Genomic DNA, 17,073 nt, shown 5'->3' on the forward strand with positions numbered 1-17,073 from the left:
AATATGCTAAATTCCTCTTGATATGCAAATTATTTTGTCAAGGCGCCCAGCTTATATATATGCTCCAAGCTCGTGTGCTGTTTCATTCAGACGCTGTCGCCTCGACAGACGTGTTCTCCACCTGAGGACGGTTGCTTGCGTTGTGGCCGAAACGTCGTGAGAATTATTTTATTATGTTTTATTATTTTATTATTTTATTATTTCCCTTCTACGTGATGACTTTACCGAAAGAACCAAGAATATGAACTTGAACTGGTTGTGCTTTACCTGATTTGCATAATGACCACGTGACCCACCCACGTGACCTCGCTGGCCCCTCCCCGGCGGTGCGCGTCACGTGACTCCCCGCACAGTGCATGTACAGTGCGTGTACTGTACCCAGCGAGCATCAAAACCGGTCCTGGGCCTCACCTGGGTGGACTCGGCCTCAAATGAGGTGGGAAAACGAAAGGTTCGGGCCGCCCCCCCCCATTGCGGCTCTGTGGGGAGCGGTGGGGTCGTGGCGCTGCGGTACGAAGCCGGCTTCCCCGAGTTCGTCTCAGTTCGTGGTGCGGTGTGCGTTGGGGAAACAAAGGCGGTCGGGATGGCGGGCGTGGTGCTGGTCCACCCTGTTGAGACTCTACGGGGAGGGGGGGGGGGTCTGTGCGAGTGTGTGGGTGAGTGTGTGTGCATGCGAGTGTGTGGGTGAGTGTGTGGGTTGGTGTGGGTTAGTGTGTGGGTGAGTGTGTGCATGCGAATGTGCATGTGAGTGTGTGTGCATGCGAGTGTGTGGGTGAGTGTGTGCATGTGAGTGTTTGGGTGGGTGAGTGTGTGTGTGGGTGAGTGTGCATGCGAGTGTGTGGGTGAGTGTGTGCATGCGAATGTGCATGCGAGTGTGGGTGAGTGTGTGTGCATGTGAGTGTGTGGGTGAGTGTGTGTGCATGCGAGTCTGTGTGTGTGTGTGTAGGTGAGTGTGTGTGCATGCGAATGTGTGGGTGAGTGTGCATGCGAGTGTGTGGGTGAGTGTGTGTGGGTGAATGTGCATGCGAGTGTGTGGGTGAGTGTGCATGCGAGTGTGTGGGTGAGTGTGCATGCGAGTGTGTGGGTGAGTGTGCATGCGAGTGTAGTGGGTGAGTGTGTGTGCATGTGAGTGTGTGGGTGAGTGTGTGTGCATGCGAGTCTGTGGGTGTGTGTGTGTAGGTGAGTGTGTGTGCATGCGAATGTGTGGGCGAGTGTGCATGCGAGTGTGTGGGTGAGTGTGTGTGCATGCGAGTGTGTGGGTGAGTGTGTGTGCATGCGAGTGTGTGTGGGTGAGTGTGTGTGCATGCGAGTGTGTGGGTGAGTGTGTGTGCATGCGAGTGTGTGGGTGAGTGAGTGTGCATGCGAGTGTGTGGGTGAGTGTGTGTGCATGCGAGTGTGTGGGTGAGTGTGTGTGCATGCGAGTGTGTGGGTGAGTGAGTGTGCATGCGAGTGTGTGGGTGAGTGTGTGCATGCGAGTGTGTGGGTGAGTGTGTGTGCATGCGAGTGTGTAGGTGAGTGTGTGTGCATGCGAGTGTGTGGGTGAGTGAGTGTGCATGCGAGTGTGTGGGTGAGTGTGTGTGCATGCGAGTGTGTGGGTGAGTGTGTGTGCATGCGAGTGTGTGGGTGAGTGTGTGTGCATGCGAGTGTGTGGGTGAGTGTGTGTGCATGCGAGTGTGTGGGGGAGTGTGTGTGTGCATGCGAGTGTGTGGGTGAGTGTGTGTGCATGCGAGTGTGTGGGTGAGTGAGTGTGCATGCGAGTGTGGGGGTGAGTGTGTGTGCATGCGAGTGTGTGGGTGAGTGTGTGTGCATGCGAGTGTGTGGGTGAGTGTGTGTGTATGCGAGTGTGTGGATGAGTGTGTGTGTATGCGAGTGTGTGGGTGAGTGAGTGTGCATGCGAGTGTGTGGGTGAGTGTGTGTGCATGCGAGTGTGTGGGTGAGTGTGTGTGCATGCGAGTGTGTGGGTGAGTGTGTGTGCATGCGAGTGTGTGGGTGAGTGTGTGTGCATGCGAGTGTGTGGGTGAGTGTGTGTGTATGCGAGTGTGTGGGTGAGTGTGTGTGCATGCGAGTGTGTGGGTGAGTGTGTGTGCATGCGAGTGTGTGGGTGAGTGTGTGTGCATGCGAGTGTGTGGGTGAGTGTGTGTGCATGCGAGTGTGTGGGTGAGTGTGTGTGCATGCGAGTGTGTGGGTGAGTGTGTGTGCATGCGTGTGTGTGGGTGAGTGTGTGTGGGTGAGTGTGTGTGCATGTGAGTGTGTGGGTGAGTGTGTGTGCATGTGAGTGTGTGGGTGAGTGTGTGGGTGAGTGGGTGAGTGTGTGTGCATGCGAGTGTGTGGGTGAGTGTGTGTGGGTGAGTGTGTGTGCATGCGAGCGTGTGGGTGAGTGTGTGTGCATGCGAGCGTGTGGGTGAGTGTGTGTGCATGCGAGTGTGTGGGTGAGTGTGTGTGCATGCGAGTGTGTGGGTGAGTTTGTGCATGCGAGTGTGTGGGTGAGTGTGTGTGCATGCGAGTGTGTGGGTGAGTGTGTGTGCATGCGAGTGTGTGGGTTAGTGTGTGTGCATGCGAGTGTGTGGATTAGTGTGTGTGGGTGAGTTAGTGGGTGAGTGTATGGGTGAGTGTGTGGGTGAGTGTGGGTGAGTGTGTGTGCATGCGAGTCTGTGGGTGTGTGTGCATGCGAGTATGTGGGTGAGTGTGTGTGCATGCGAGTCTGTGGGTGAGTGTGTGGGTGAGTGTATGTGCATGCGAGTGTGTGGGTGAATGTGTGTGCATGCCAGTCTGTGGGTGAGTGTGTGGGTGAGTGTATGTGCATGCGAGTTTGTGGGTCAGTGTGTGGGTGAGTGTGTGTGCATGCAAGTCTGTGGGTGAGTGTGTGGGTAAGTGTGTGTGCATGCGAGTGTGTGTGTCAGTGTGTGGGTGAGTGTGTGTGCATGCGAGTCTGTGGGTGAGTGTGTGGGTGAGTGTATGTGCATGCGAGTGTGTGGGTTGGTGTGTGCATGCGAGTGTGTTTCGTGGAGCGGTGGTTGCAGCCTTCCCGAGTTGGATTCCCGCTCACGGCCAACACCAGTGACGATTATCTGAACCGGTCCTGGGTCTCCCCTGGGTCGACTCGGCCTCAAATGAGTACATTGTGCGGTGTATAGTAACAAAATATTTTCCTAACTTTTGAGATTTACCAAGGCGCTTTGCAGCAATTATAAAAATATGCATAGCATGACAATAATTTGAAATAAAGAGTTGGGTTATTGTAGGTGGTGTAATTTTGATGCAGACACTCAAGATGGATTGATAGAGGGGTTGGGATCGGCCTGGTCGTAGTTGGGGGGCGACAAAGCTGGGGGGGGGGGCACTAGGGAGACAAAGGCGGCCGGGCGTGGTGTTGGCCACCCCCCCCCCCCCCCCGTGTGCCGTTCCTGTCTTAATGGGTGCTCGCTAACAGCACTCGCCTCAGTCTTTGTATGTTGTGTGGCAAATGCTGTTAGCGGCACCAATGAAGGCCGGCACGGCGCACGAAGGTGGCAAGCACCACGCCCGGTCGCCTTTGTCTCCCTCTTGGCACCAGGTACTCGTTTGAGGCCGAGTGGACCTAGGGGTTGCACAGGGCCGGTTGTTCAGAGAAAAATGTCAGTGGCGTTGGCCGTGAGCGGGAATCAAACTCGGGTCGCCAGGTTCGTAGCGGATTGTAGGTTCTCCCCCAGTTTTGCATGGAATTCCTCCAGCTTTTCAAAATGACTCAATTGGAACTTGAGAAAAAGTGAGCCTTGAGACTAAGGCTTTCTGGAGGGTCAACAAACGATTTAAAAAAAATAACAACAATAATTAACGTTATTGCTGATGTCGATGCTATTGTTGATGATGTATAGGGGAGGCGATGACGTCGTTTGGCTGGGTGAAGAGATCTGGGTCCGTGTTGAAGCCTCGAATCTCCCTGGGCGAGGACGATGATGATGACGACAGTGGTGGTGGTGAGGTGACGCTCCCGGTAGACAAGAAGAGAAAACACAGCCAAGATGGGTGAGAGGTGGTGATGGCGATGATGGTTGGGGGTGATGGTAATGTTGGTGCTGATTATGATGGTAATGTTGGTGCTGATTATGATGGTGATGATGATAATGCTGGTGGTGGTGATGTTGGTGGTGGTAATGTTGGTGCTGATGATGTTGGTGCTGATGATGTTGGTGGTGGTGATAGTGGTGATGATGTTGGTGGTGATGATAGTGGTGGTGGTGGTGATGATGATGGGGGGTAATGATAGTGGTGATGTTGTTGGGGGCTATGATGGTGATGGGGAGTGATTATGGTGGTGGTCGTGATAGGGGGTAATGGGGGTGATGATGATGAAGGTGATGGCCATGGTGTTGATGGTGGGTGTGATGATGGTGGGAGTGATAATAGTGATGATGGGAGTGATGGTGGTGGTGGTGATGGGGGGGTGATAATGGTGGGGGTGGTGGTGATGGCAACCCTCTAACATGAAATTAATATCCAGGCAGTGGTGGTGGCAGCTATGCTTATGGCCTATAATCAAGCACTGAAGGCAGCAGTGAGGGTTGGTAGATCACACACGCTGTAAACTCCCTGTGCATATCGAGGAGGAGCCATACTCATGCTCGCCAGGAGAAGGCAGTAAGGCAAAGTGTGGACTTCACCTGTTCCATCTGTATGGGATGAAGTGTTGCCCCCTCACATCCGGGGATTTTCTCTGGGTGCTCCGGTTTTCTCCTACGTGTATAACGCTCGTTAATTGGCCGATAGAACCAAAGCTAGGGGACCGCAGAGCTAGAGCAATTGTGTTAGTGCAGGGTTCTCACTTAAACAGAACATGCCAATTGGTCACTAGTAGAGCACACCGGTGTGTTGGAGAGCCAAGCCACAACATTTACAATCTGAGTACGACATTTCGCCAGTAATTACAACTATCATCATCAGGCTGACAACCAGATTCATGGAAATATCCTGGAGAAAACTAAATAATATTTGTAACCGTTCGGATAGCTACACACTCGCTGATCACACTCACCACCAACACATACACATTCACCATTGCACACACCACTAGCGCATATTTACCAGGCTCACCACTAGCACACACTCACCAAATGCACCACTAACACACACACTCACCACTGACACACACTCACCACGAGCACACACTCACCATACTCTTCATTCATACAGACTCACCACGAACACACTCAACCATCCATAATACAGGTATTTTTTTGGTGTTAGAGCGCATATCTATTAGTACTGTATGGAAGCGAATCATTCAATTATACATTGTTTAAATGCATGCCTTTCCAGGTTACCATACATCAATGGAGGTTACCTGTAGGCAGACAATAACAGGTACTGCTATTTAAGTGCACACAAACGACTGCAGGTACAAGAACAATGTGCATGCATAATGTACATTTATTAACCGTATAAATAACCCAACCTGTAATGGATTAATCTTTGTCATTTATATGCATTCATTAATAACCCCCGGCCCCCTAGCGCACTTGATTGGCTAACAAGTGACGTCATCACATCGAAAAAGGAAGATTTCTCCACAAATTGAAATTACTAGCGAAACTTCGTACTCATTGTAAATGTTGTGGATTTGCTCTCCAACACACCGGTGTGCTGTACTAGGAACGAATTGGCATGTTCTGTTTAATTGACAACCCTTACTAGTTGGCTGTGTCGGGTGGTGGCGGGCTTTAATGACACATTTATATATATATTTACGCGCTCTAACCCAAAAAAAAACTATTATGGATGATATTGGTTGCGAAAGCCTACGTGTTAAACTGTGATATTGCAGGCTCCTCACTGCTTAGCTTCTGTCTTTCTGCTTGTCTGTGGTTCATTGCGCCTCTGAGTTGTCCTTGAGAATGAGCAAATACTGTGCAGTGCGTTACACGTTTAAATTATTATTGATAATGTTGTGTAGAGGAGTGTTGTTGGTAATGTTAATGATAATGATGTGTGTTATCCACGCTTTTGTTAACATTTCACAGATGGGAAGGGTAGTGGAGATGGTGTGTGATAACGCTGTCTGATCATTTCGATGATTATAATTATTATGTAAATTATGTTGATGTTTCTGGGTATAGGCATGGTGATGGTGGTGGTCTTGGCAGCGGTGGTGATGATGGAACTTCAGTGACGTTGCGATGCTGCGAGCTCAGAGACGAAGGAGCGAGACTCGCTGAGTCAGGGAGGTGAGTCACGCAATTCCCATATGCTGCAGTGTTGGTTTTGGGGTTAAGGCTGCGGGTTAGAGTTTGTGCCCACTCATTCACCCACTCACTCACCCACCCACTCACTCATCTACCCACTAACTCATCCACCCACTCACTCATCCACTCACTCATACACTCACTCTTCTGCTCACTCACCACCTCAATCACTCATTCACTCATACAGTACATTAATCCACTCTCACACTCGCCCACTTACACACGTATCCATCCACTCATTCACCCACTTACTTCATCCACCCACTAACTTACACACTCACTCAATCATCCACCCACTTACACACTAACATGCCGGCGAGCCGGCAGGGGTGGTGGGACTTCGCAGGAGATCTGCCACGTGGCCAAACGACGGATAGAGATGGCGGCGAGCAGCGACGCAATCCGGACCCAAGGCTCCCCACGCCGACCCAAGAGTCCTCCTCCGCCTCTGCTTATATTGCCGCAGGCGCGGATAGGCTCCGCCTCCAGTCACACCCTCTCGTGGAACCTTGTAGCCGGTTCCGGGAGTATCTCGGCCAGCCCCGCCCTTTACCTTTGGCTCAGATACCTCTCCCTTTGGGATTGGATGATGTTTGTAGTGGTGCCTGTACCCGCGCTTCCCTTTTCCAACCAGTAGATGTCACTATGTCATTACACATACATTCACTCATGTATTTTTTCCCTCACCCATTCACTAATCCACCCACTCACCCACTCACTCATCCACCCAATCACTCAAGCACCCACCTACAAACTCACCCATCCACCAAATAACTTAATCACCCATGCACCCATTCGCTCACTAACTCATTCACCCACTCACTTGGTCACCTACTCACATACTCACTTATCCACTCATTACTTACTCATTGACCCACTCACTCATTCACCCACCACCCACTCAAATACCTACTAACTCACCCACTCATCCACCCACCCACTCATCTACCCACTTAATACATTGACTCATCCACCGACTAACTCACCCACCCACTTACTCATTTCCTGACTGACCCGCTCACATATTCATTCACTTACTCATTGACCCATCCAGTCACCAACTCATCTACTCATGCACTCATTTATACCACCCAATCAAACACCCACTCACCCACTTATTCATTCTATAACTCATACACACATTCATCCAATAACTCATACACTCATTCATCCGCACATTCATACATTCACTCATCCACTTACTCACCCATCCACTCACGCAGCCACTCCTTTACTTATTAACCCACCCACTAACACACCATCTAAGTTAATTAGATTTCCCTAGTTGGACGGGATAGAAAGTGTCCTCTCTGCATTGCGTGGGTTTTCTCCGGGTACTCCTGTTTCCTCCCATACGTATAACCAGCGCTCAAGAATTGGCCGATAGTACCCTTCATATGTAGAGGACAGCAGGGCTAGTGGAAATTGTGGTGGTAGTTTCGGCTCATCACCACCTGGCTGCTGCCCTTGCAAGCTCGTTTGTGCTTTCTCCTGGCTCTGCCGAGTCATCTTCTCTCCCTCTCTCTCTGGGCGTGCGAGCAAATACTGTGCATCATGATACACAAGTCGACATTATTGTTCTTGTTCCTGTAACTTAATGTACAATACGTCACGCTGACAAGGGGAGTGAAGGTGGAACCGCGGCTTTAACGTGCCCTTCAGCATCATCGATTACAAGAGTTGAAATGGGCCGAGGGAAATTAGCGGTCATTTTTTCTTCAGCACGCATGCCACAAAGAGATGGTTTAAACTACGAACCACATGCTTATTTATGGGTGGGAGTTTCATTCCAGATCAACACATTTCATTTTGGTTCAGTTTTCCTTTCAACAATATTACTGGTTAAAACCAGTTAAAACAGGTTCAAATTGATGTTATTTTTCGTTAGATTCTCTGCAATTAGTATTATCATCATCATGGTGGTGGTGTATCCACAGCTCGATGAAGCTCAATGTGACGAGTTCGATCTGAGTGTGTTCTCTAATCCTCGTGTTCCTTTGTCCCATGTATCCTGTGGTACCCAGTCTGAGGGAGGCTTTACGATTGTGGGATACGGCCATCGCCATGACAACAAATGATGCCAAGATACATGAAATGAAAGCACAGGTGGGTGGGTGAGTAGGTGAATGATTGGTGTTTGTAAGTAACTAGTAAGGATGTGGGTGATTTGGCCAGTGAGTGAGTGTGTAGGTGGGTGGCTGGATGTATGGATAGATGAGTTAATGAGTGATTGATTTGGTGGGCAATTGGTTGGTGATTATAAGTAACTGTTGATTGTATGGGCCACTGAGTGTCAGTAGGTGTGTGAGTGGGTGGGTGGGTGAGTGAGTTAGTGGTGAGTGTTTGAGTTGGTGAGTAGGTGAATGATTGCTTATTGTAAGTAACTGATACATGGGTATATCAGTGCATGCGTTCATGAGTGAATGAGCGAGTGGATGAGTTTGTGGTTGGGTGGGTGAGTTGGTCGGTGGGTGGGTGAGTTTTTGAGAGAGTGGGTGAGATGAGTAGGGGAATTATTTATTTTACTAGGTAAGGCTCCACTGAGCTATATAGTTCTTTTTCAGAAGTGACCTGGCCACAAGTGATAGCTCAACGAAGTGGCTTATACTCTATGGTTCTTTCGGTAAAGTCACATAGTTAGAAATAAAATTAAACAAATCACGACGTTTCAATTGCAACACAAGCAATCTTCATCAGGTGGGACAACCACAGCAATAAAAAATTGCTGAAGTGGGTGAACACAAGGCAGATCAGAAACATGGTAGAACCAATACCTCTGCCGTGGCTGACCATTGTTATAACGCTGTGGGCTCGCATGATAATGTTTTTTCCGAGACCAAGATACTCTGCAAACCTTTGGGCTACTATCAAAGGTTTGTTCATGAAGCCATCCAGATATATAAACATAGACATAACTTCAACCGGGAAGATGGATACAAATTGAGCAATCATTGAAAGGATGATATTAACCAGGTAAAACCTTAACTGTTTATGGTGTTTCCATCATATCTGCCGGGTATTAGTCCATTTTAAATCCTGTATATTAAGTTCGCTTGCTTGCGCGCGTACGACCGTGCAAATCTTTCGGTCGTTTTTTAACCCACTTCCCGTGAGTCAATCGAGCTGACATTTTCCACACAGACTCGTTGTGCGTGACAATTAATTTTCGTGAAAAAAAATTTGCTAAATATTACACTTTTTAGGAAAAATGTTTTTATATTTAATTACCAATTGCTTAATGTTGGCAGGCAATCATTTGACCCATAGGTGGCAGCCATCTCAAGCCAGAGGACGAGAGGACTCTAGCCGCCACGCATATAAAGGATTTCTAGTGAAAAACTTTGTTTTTACGGGTTATACTTGTTCCGAGTTAATTTCCCCCCCCCCGCATCCCCAGCTTTCCCAGCCTCCCCCTTCCAGCCCCGCCCACTTCCCCCGCCCCCCCGTCTCACGTCCTCACGTCCTCTCTCCCCCCAGCGGTCAAGCAGTGCCCCCCTCACCCTACCCCATACCCCCCCCCCTCTCTCCCCCATTGCTCCTCCCCCATTTCTTACCTATATAACCTCTTGCCATGGCAGCTCTCTCGCCCACTTCAGCATTTTTTTTTATTGCTGTGATTGTCCCACCTGATGAAGATTGCATTGTGTTGCAATCGAAACGTCGTGATTTGTTTTATTTTATTTCTAACTACTGTGACTTTACCGAAATAACCAAAGAGTATGCATTCCTGCAGTCACGAAAGCTTTAAATCAAGATTGAAGTGGCTTATCATGTGGAAATTTATAACAGCCAAATTATCTAAACGCATGTTTCTAAATGTGGGAGGAAATCCGGAGGACCTGGAGTAAAATCCACGAACCACGGAGAGAGAGACATAAAACTCCAAATATTCAGCAGGCATCAGGGTCGGGATTGAACCCATGTACCTCTTGCATACCAGGCGAGGGAGTTAACATTTCATCCTTGGTGCTTATTGATTATAAGCAACTGGTGAGTTTGTGTGGATGAGGTGAGTGGGTGGTTGAGTGAGTAAGTGGATTTCTAAGAGGGTGAGTGAGTGGGTGAGTACATTTTTAAATCCTTTATATTAAGTTCACTTGCTTGCTTGCGTGCTTGCTTAGGACCGTGCAAATCTTTCGGTCGTTTTTTAACCCACTTCCAGTGATCCAATCGAGCTGACATTTTGCACACAGACTCGTTGTGCGTGACAATTAATTTTCGTGAAAAAAAATTCCTAAATTTTACACTGTTTAGGGAAATTTTTGTAAATATTTAATTACCAATTGCTTAATGGTGGCAGACAATCATCTGACCCATAGGTGGCAGCCATCTCAAGCCAGAGGACGAGAGGACTCTAGCCGCCCGTTTCATGATGACGCAAATGTTGACTAAGCACATGGCATGAAATCCCTGCCCCCACACTGTACAAGGGAGACTATTTATAGAGAAGCTAAATTGAAGCCGCCAGGTTCTTGAAAGTGGTAAAACGGGTCAACGCTAGTGCCCTCGGGAATATACGGGGCATGTCAAGAGGTGATCTTTCATTTTTAAATCCTTTATATTAACTTCACTTGCTTGCTTGCTTACTCAAGAAAAACAGAAATGAATAATAAAATGAAACCGATGCCATGCATATAAAGGATTTATAGTGAAAAACTTTGTTTTTACGGGTTAATTTTTTTATTATTTGTTTTGTTACACGGATGGTCCCATTTAGCCAGTTACATGGCTATTTTACAAGGGAGACCCATGGTCTTGTGAGCACAGCAACAACAACAAAAAATAATACAAAGAGTAGGTTAATGATCTGTGATTGTACATAGCTGGTGAGTGTGAGTTTATTGGTCATTGGGTGAATTTGAGTAGGTGAGTGGATGAATGGCTGGGTTCGTGGGTGAGTGTATGATAGCGTGGATGAGTGGGTATTTGGGAAAGTGGATGTACGAGTTAGAGGGTGAGTCGACTATTGAGAAGGTGAGTGGGTGATTGAGTTAGTGAGTGTGGGTAAATGATTTAATGGGTAGGTGAGTGTGTGTGGAAATCAGTAAGTGTGTAATTGAGTGAATGCGGCAGTGAATGAATGAGTAAAGAACTGATTGATTTTAGAGTATGGTGAGTGGGTGCATTCATGAATGATGGAGTATGTATGTTGAACTTCTCTCACACTGTATGTAGCCAATCTTTGTTAATCGGAGGTGAGTGAAGATGGTAGGCAGCGAGTTGGTGAGTGCGAGTGACTGGTCAAGTCTGGTCAGGATGTTGAGTAACTGGTGAGTCTGGTAGGTTCTCATGGAGCTGGGGGAGTGGTTCCAGGCTGTGCAATCCGCTCACCGCTCCGTCTCCATCTGTGCGTGCTGGGCCCCGGCCTGGCTCACCTTGGCCCGTGCCCAGCTCAACCTGGGGGAACCTGCCATGGTGAGACCCCTAACCCAGCGCTTTACAAACAATTTTTCAATAGACCTAATTTTTCTTCTTGGTTCTTTCGGTAAAGTCGCGTAGAAGGGAAATAATAAAATAATAAAAATAAAACATAAAATACAATTCTCACGACGTTTCGGCCACAACACAAGCAGCCGTCCTCAGGTGAAGAACAGGTCTGTCGGGGAGACAGCGTCTGAATGAAACACCACCACGCTTGGAGCGTCTATTCAAGCTGGGTTGGAAGGGGGGATGTGCGCCTTGACAAAATAATTTGCATATCAAGAGGAATTTAGCATATTTATGGGAAATGCAGGTATGTGATTAGTACTACTTGTGAAATGCATAGGAGATGGGTGGGGGGTTTCAAAGTCATATTATGCCCGTGCATTATGTAGGATTAGCAGCATCAAAGGGAGGGGATAGGGGTAGTATTTTAACACGGGAAAAATTCATATGATCCCGGCCATTATTTAAGAACGCGTGTCAATTTTCTCATTGATTTTGTTTGGAGTTTCGGTATTGTGGAACAATACATTTGAAAATATACGTTTTGATCAAGATATTCTGGAAGAGTGAGGGTTTGACATACTCATCAGGGTCTGCTGAGACATGTGAGCTTCAGACATGCGACAGTTTCTGAAGTCTGGCAGTGTGGTTGCTATTGCATATCTATAAAAACTAATCCATTAAACTATTTTTTATTTTACCAGGCAAGGTTCATTGAGCTATATAGCAATTTTTCATAAACGAACTGGCCACAAATGATAGCTCAACCAAGTGGCTTATCACTTGGAAATGTATAGTAGCCAAATTCTCTCAACGCATGTTTTCTAAATGTGGAGGGAAAATTCGGAGGACCTGGAGAAAAATCCACACGAAAATGGGGAGAACATGCAAACTCAAGATAAACAGGCGTCAGGGTCCTCCACACCAGGCGAGGTAGTTAACCTCTTACCACCATCAGCTGTGGCATCCAGAGTCAATCTGTAACTTAGACTTGATGCAAAGGAGTACGCTGAATCTGGCTGCACACACACAGACACGTGTGCACGTTTGCCAAGAACACCCATCAGTTTCATGGCACTCGTCAAGATTTCAGGGTATTCGCAGTGAACCAGAATTCTGGAAGAGGAGTTTGGGAATGTGTTCCATACAAAAGCCGATGAGATGTTTGATTTCAGCTGCGGGCAGATCCATTAATTGAAATTATCGTGAATTGAATATAGGAAATACAAGTTGAAGGCACACTAACTGTTTTCTTCACTTTATTTGCTTTCTTCACATTCATTTTAGGGGCCATTGTTATTGATCTTTTTTAACTTTTAAGTAAAAAAATCACTTAAGTATTCAAGAGAGCTGTTTCCATAAGCAACACACGTAAAAAGTTGAAAAGCTAGCAGCCTGTTGCACTCAAAATGCTCATTAAAGAGTGTCGCTGATTGGCTGAGGTCTGCCAAGTCCGCGTAGGAGCGCTCCTATTGATCTAAAATGGCAGGTCCGCGTTATATTGTAAAACTTATCGTTGAATCGAAAATGTATCGTTAATAGAAACAATGGGACCCTATGGTAGGCAGATCATTTAATCGAAATATCGTTAATCGATGGCATCTAAAACAAGGGACCCGCTATTTGCTTTGCTGAGCACAGCAAATAGACGCAGAAGGCATGTTGGCTTTTCTTCGTTCTTCTCAAACACACCTGTGAAGCCATTCGCGAGAAGTGTCTCCTCGAATTTGCAAACACTTTTCTTGAAGTTACTTTTCTCGCTCGCCGAAGTCGGTGGACTGACGACTAGAGGCAGATTTTTTCAAACATCTCTCCGCTTTTACGTTGCACACGCAGGCACAGAGACGTTTTTCACTCAGACGGAACAAACTGCAATTCCCACAATGCTCAAAGATGGACGTCTCTCTTCACCGATCAGAAAGCTGTATTATTTGAATCAAATCAATATGCAGGTTTGTGATTTGTTGCAGATGTTTTGGGGTTACCCCCAAACAAAAACACAGTTTCAATGGTAAAAATGTCTAGGACGTCTCTCTATGCCTCCCTATTGCTTTATACGACCAAAACTTTAAATTCGTGAGTGTCAGATTCGCGGGGTTGGGCTGCATTTCTCGCGACCCATCTTCTGAGATGACACCATTTGGTGGGGTCGAGACCCCAAGTTTTGGAAGCACTGCCCGAATCCCTCTGCAACATCACCACAGCCTCCACCGCTTTCTGAGGACCATCGACACACCCTGTGTAGTGGTTGTTGTTGTCAGGGTGTGAAGTGATTGAGTACATTTTATTATAATTCGTACAACTGACCATTGCTCTGACAAAAAACCATGTAAAGTTAATCCGTGCAGAGTAAACTCCAGAATTATAGCGTACAAGGGAGATTAAGTTCCAGGCCCCTTTAACATAAAACTTTACACGAGGCTGATGCGTACGTCTCCTTCGTGAATGGAACATTAAGACAAGTCGCGGTAGTGTGATTGTGGCCATGCAACCCAAATTATGGAAGCATATAGTAAATTCATAGAGACCCACGGAGATACATAGAGATACAGAAATACATTATAAAGACAAACCATAGTGTTCTTGTGGCCATGCAACCCGAACTATGACCCATATAGTAAACCACTATGCTCTGTGCTCCTTTAATGGAGGAACAGCAAAACCATACGAACACTCTCCTGAAGCCAACTCATGGCCAGCAGACCTCGGCATTGGCACTAAGTTCCTGAACATATTGCTGCCATTACACACGAGAGTAGAATATAATCAGTTCTTAAATGCTTTGTTTTACCCAGGAAAACCTCGCTGAGTCATACGAATATTTTAGGAGGGTACTGCCAATTTTTTCGTATGTAGTGAGTCATACTTTTGGTGTATAATTCGAATTGAGTGATTGGCGGTAATTTTTCAATTTGGACTCTGACACCACAGCACACACGGTGGCCTACCACTCTTGCAAATTTCTTCACTGGAGCCGGCGAAAAATCATCCCAAGTTAGGAGCTCGCATCTGGCTTCAATTCCAAATGTCTCACATGGTGGAGCCTAAACAGACTGAGAGTGGGTTTAGGCAAATGCAACTCTCGCATGAAATCACGAGGAGGCTTCTACACAACCGACCAATGTGCTTGTCATGAGAAGCAAACCATGGATCAACTCCTGAGATGCCCTGCAGTACCACAGTGCACTCTTCAGTATTTGGCAGTGCCAACACCAGAAGCAGTGGCCTGTGCAGAACATTGGGAAAACACGACGAGAAAGACTGGATATATAATATCTATTTTTGAAACGAAGCAGACGCCTCGTATTGTTACAGTTAATGCACCCCACTGCACTGACCAGGGTGGCCTGATGGAATCGACCTGCTGGGTGGCGTCACTGGCACCCCATTTATTTAGTAGTTTTGTTGGTTGCTGACGATAAGGGCGCTGCATTTGATGTAGTGGTTGTTGTTGTGGTTGTTCAGTTGTGGTTAGTGTTGATTGTGGCCATTACACCGATTGTAAGCTTTCTTCTCACGTTGTAAATAAGGAGTGTAGATTGTAAATAAGTCTGTGAGTGACTGTTACTGTGCGAGGAGTGGTGGCGCAGCGATTAGCACGTGCTACGAACCCAGCGACACGAGTTTGCTGCTCACGGCCAAGTGACGATTATCTGAACCAGTCCTGGACCCTTCCCGAGGTCGACTCGGCCTCAAATGAGTACCTGGTGTGGTGCGTTAACATCGCCACTGGAGAGACAAAGTCAGTCGGGCGTGGTGCAGGCCACTCACCCCCTCGTGTGCCGTGGCGATCTTCATAGGTTCTACGCGCTAACAGCACTTGCTCCTACAGTCTGTGACGGCTGTACAGGGGATCTTTGTTTTTGTGTGACTGTGAATAAATGTGTTTGTGGGTAGTTTTAGTCGGAGTTGCAGTTGGTGCAATAATTGGAATCTCTCCTCTCAGGCTGTGCGGAGTTTCTCTGTTGGTCTGCATCTGGAGCCCTGGGAGTCTGAGCCCATAATGGCCGAGTTGAGATGGGCTCAACAACTACAGCAACAACTGCAACAACAACCACCACATACACACCTACCACAATCACTACAGCCTCATTGACAAACACCACAGCAGCTACAACCACTACCGGCAACAGCCACTACCGGCATTCACAATAACAACAAGTGCAATGTCAACTACCACAACTGCAGCAGCTTGGGCAACTGCAGCTGCCAAGCTTCTTGCTCTATCTTCCTCCATCCTGCCAAATTATATTTACAACGCTCGTGTGCCGCGTTCTCTCTCTTACCTCATCCTTTAAGCAAATTCAGTTTAATTTAGATCTGAAGTTTTCGCGACTGCAGGGATCCATACTCTTTGGTTCTTTCGGTAAAGTCACGTAGGTATAAAATAAATTAAATTACGACGTTTCGATCGCAACACAAGCGAAATTCCCACCACCTCCAGTGGCTGGGGACCTTCTCACATTGACATGCTAATCTCTCACATTTACATTTACGTACAAATTCCTTGTCTAGCTCCTCCCACTTACCATTGGGTTGAGCCCACCAAAATCCGATATAAACTCTTGTTGCAGCAGCTCTTTCTCCTACGTCAGCAGTTCTCCTGCTGTATCTGTTCCACCTGATGATGGTTGCTTGTGTTGCGATCGAAACGTCGTGATTTAATTTATTTTATTTTATACCTACGTGACTTTACCGAAAGAACCAAAGAGTACAAATTCAGTTTGTTGATTAAAACCCATGTTTATTTTGACATTCCATTTGCAAATTGTGAAACAACACCATAAACACCGCCACCGCTGTCGAATAGATGATTCATTAGGAGTCAAACTTATGTTTAAAGTTGTGCCATGGTGGACTTTAATTTAACACAGTCTAGGGCTTTTGCAACCAATATTACGAGTAATTATTGATTTTTGGTTCGGATCGCATGAATAAAATGTGTGTTGTACACCCTCCCTTACCTAACAGCCAATAAAGTTTTTTTTATAAACAAACGTGCCAATTTATGACTGCTTAAACACACCACTGGTGTGTTGGAGAGCAATCCACAACACATTGTGGAAATGTGGATTGAAATTCTGTTCGCAAAGCTCTCAGGTCTTTGACCGATCTGGACCTGGACATAATCCGACCAGTGAGCTTTTCTGGCAGGTGCCATTGTTAAACGCTGAGACACGTTTCAGCATCAACATGTTCCACTCTTGAACAGCTTTTTACAAAATGAGAAATACAAATTACTGTATCATTTCAAAAAAATACAGCATCAAATATAACACTTGCCACACACGAAGAACCACGGGGCCAGATCCCCTGTGTAGCTTTAACAGACTGTTGTGGGCCAAGTGCTGTTAACGAGCACGGTGTGGCCTTCATATGATGCTCTTTCGAGTCTGAGCCGGTCTCGGGGAGGCCCAGGACCATTTCA

The 17,073-nt window shown here is 46.9% G+C and overlaps 1 protein-coding gene across 3 annotated transcripts; it reads left to right on the forward strand.

The window, feature by feature from the left end:
* Positions 1 to 321: 321 nt before the first annotated feature.
* TTC33 (tetratricopeptide repeat domain 33) lies at positions 322 to 16,642 on the forward strand. 3 transcript variants are annotated; one of them, XM_061547575.1, is made up of 6 exons: positions 322 to 436; positions 3,855 to 4,005; positions 6,093 to 6,200; positions 8,243 to 8,324; positions 11,502 to 11,633; positions 15,592 to 16,642. In XM_061547575.1, the coding sequence occupies exons 2-6, from the start codon at positions 3,863 to 3,865 to the stop codon at positions 15,739 to 15,741; spliced, it is 615 nt and encodes a 204-aa protein (XP_061403559.1). In that variant the 5' UTR covers positions 322 to 436; positions 3,855 to 3,862; the 3' UTR covers positions 15,742 to 16,642. The 3 variants fall into 3 exon arrangements, with proteins under 3 accessions (XP_061403559.1, XP_061403560.1, XP_061403558.1); XM_061547576.1 differs by having other exon boundaries at positions 345 to 451; XM_061547574.1 differs by lacking the exon at positions 322 to 436 and adding an exon at positions 3,098 to 3,113 and having other exon boundaries at positions 3,853 to 4,005.
* The last annotated feature ends 431 nt before the right edge of the window (positions 16,643 to 17,073 follow it).

The sequence above is a fragment of the Lethenteron reissneri genome, unplaced genomic scaffold (assembly GCF_015708825.2).
Source record: "Lethenteron reissneri isolate LAM-NWPU_2019-01 unplaced genomic scaffold, ASM1570882v1 scaffold_1864, whole genome shotgun sequence".
Taxonomy (NCBI): Eukaryota; Metazoa; Chordata; class Hyperoartia; order Petromyzontiformes; family Petromyzontidae; genus Lethenteron; species Lethenteron reissneri.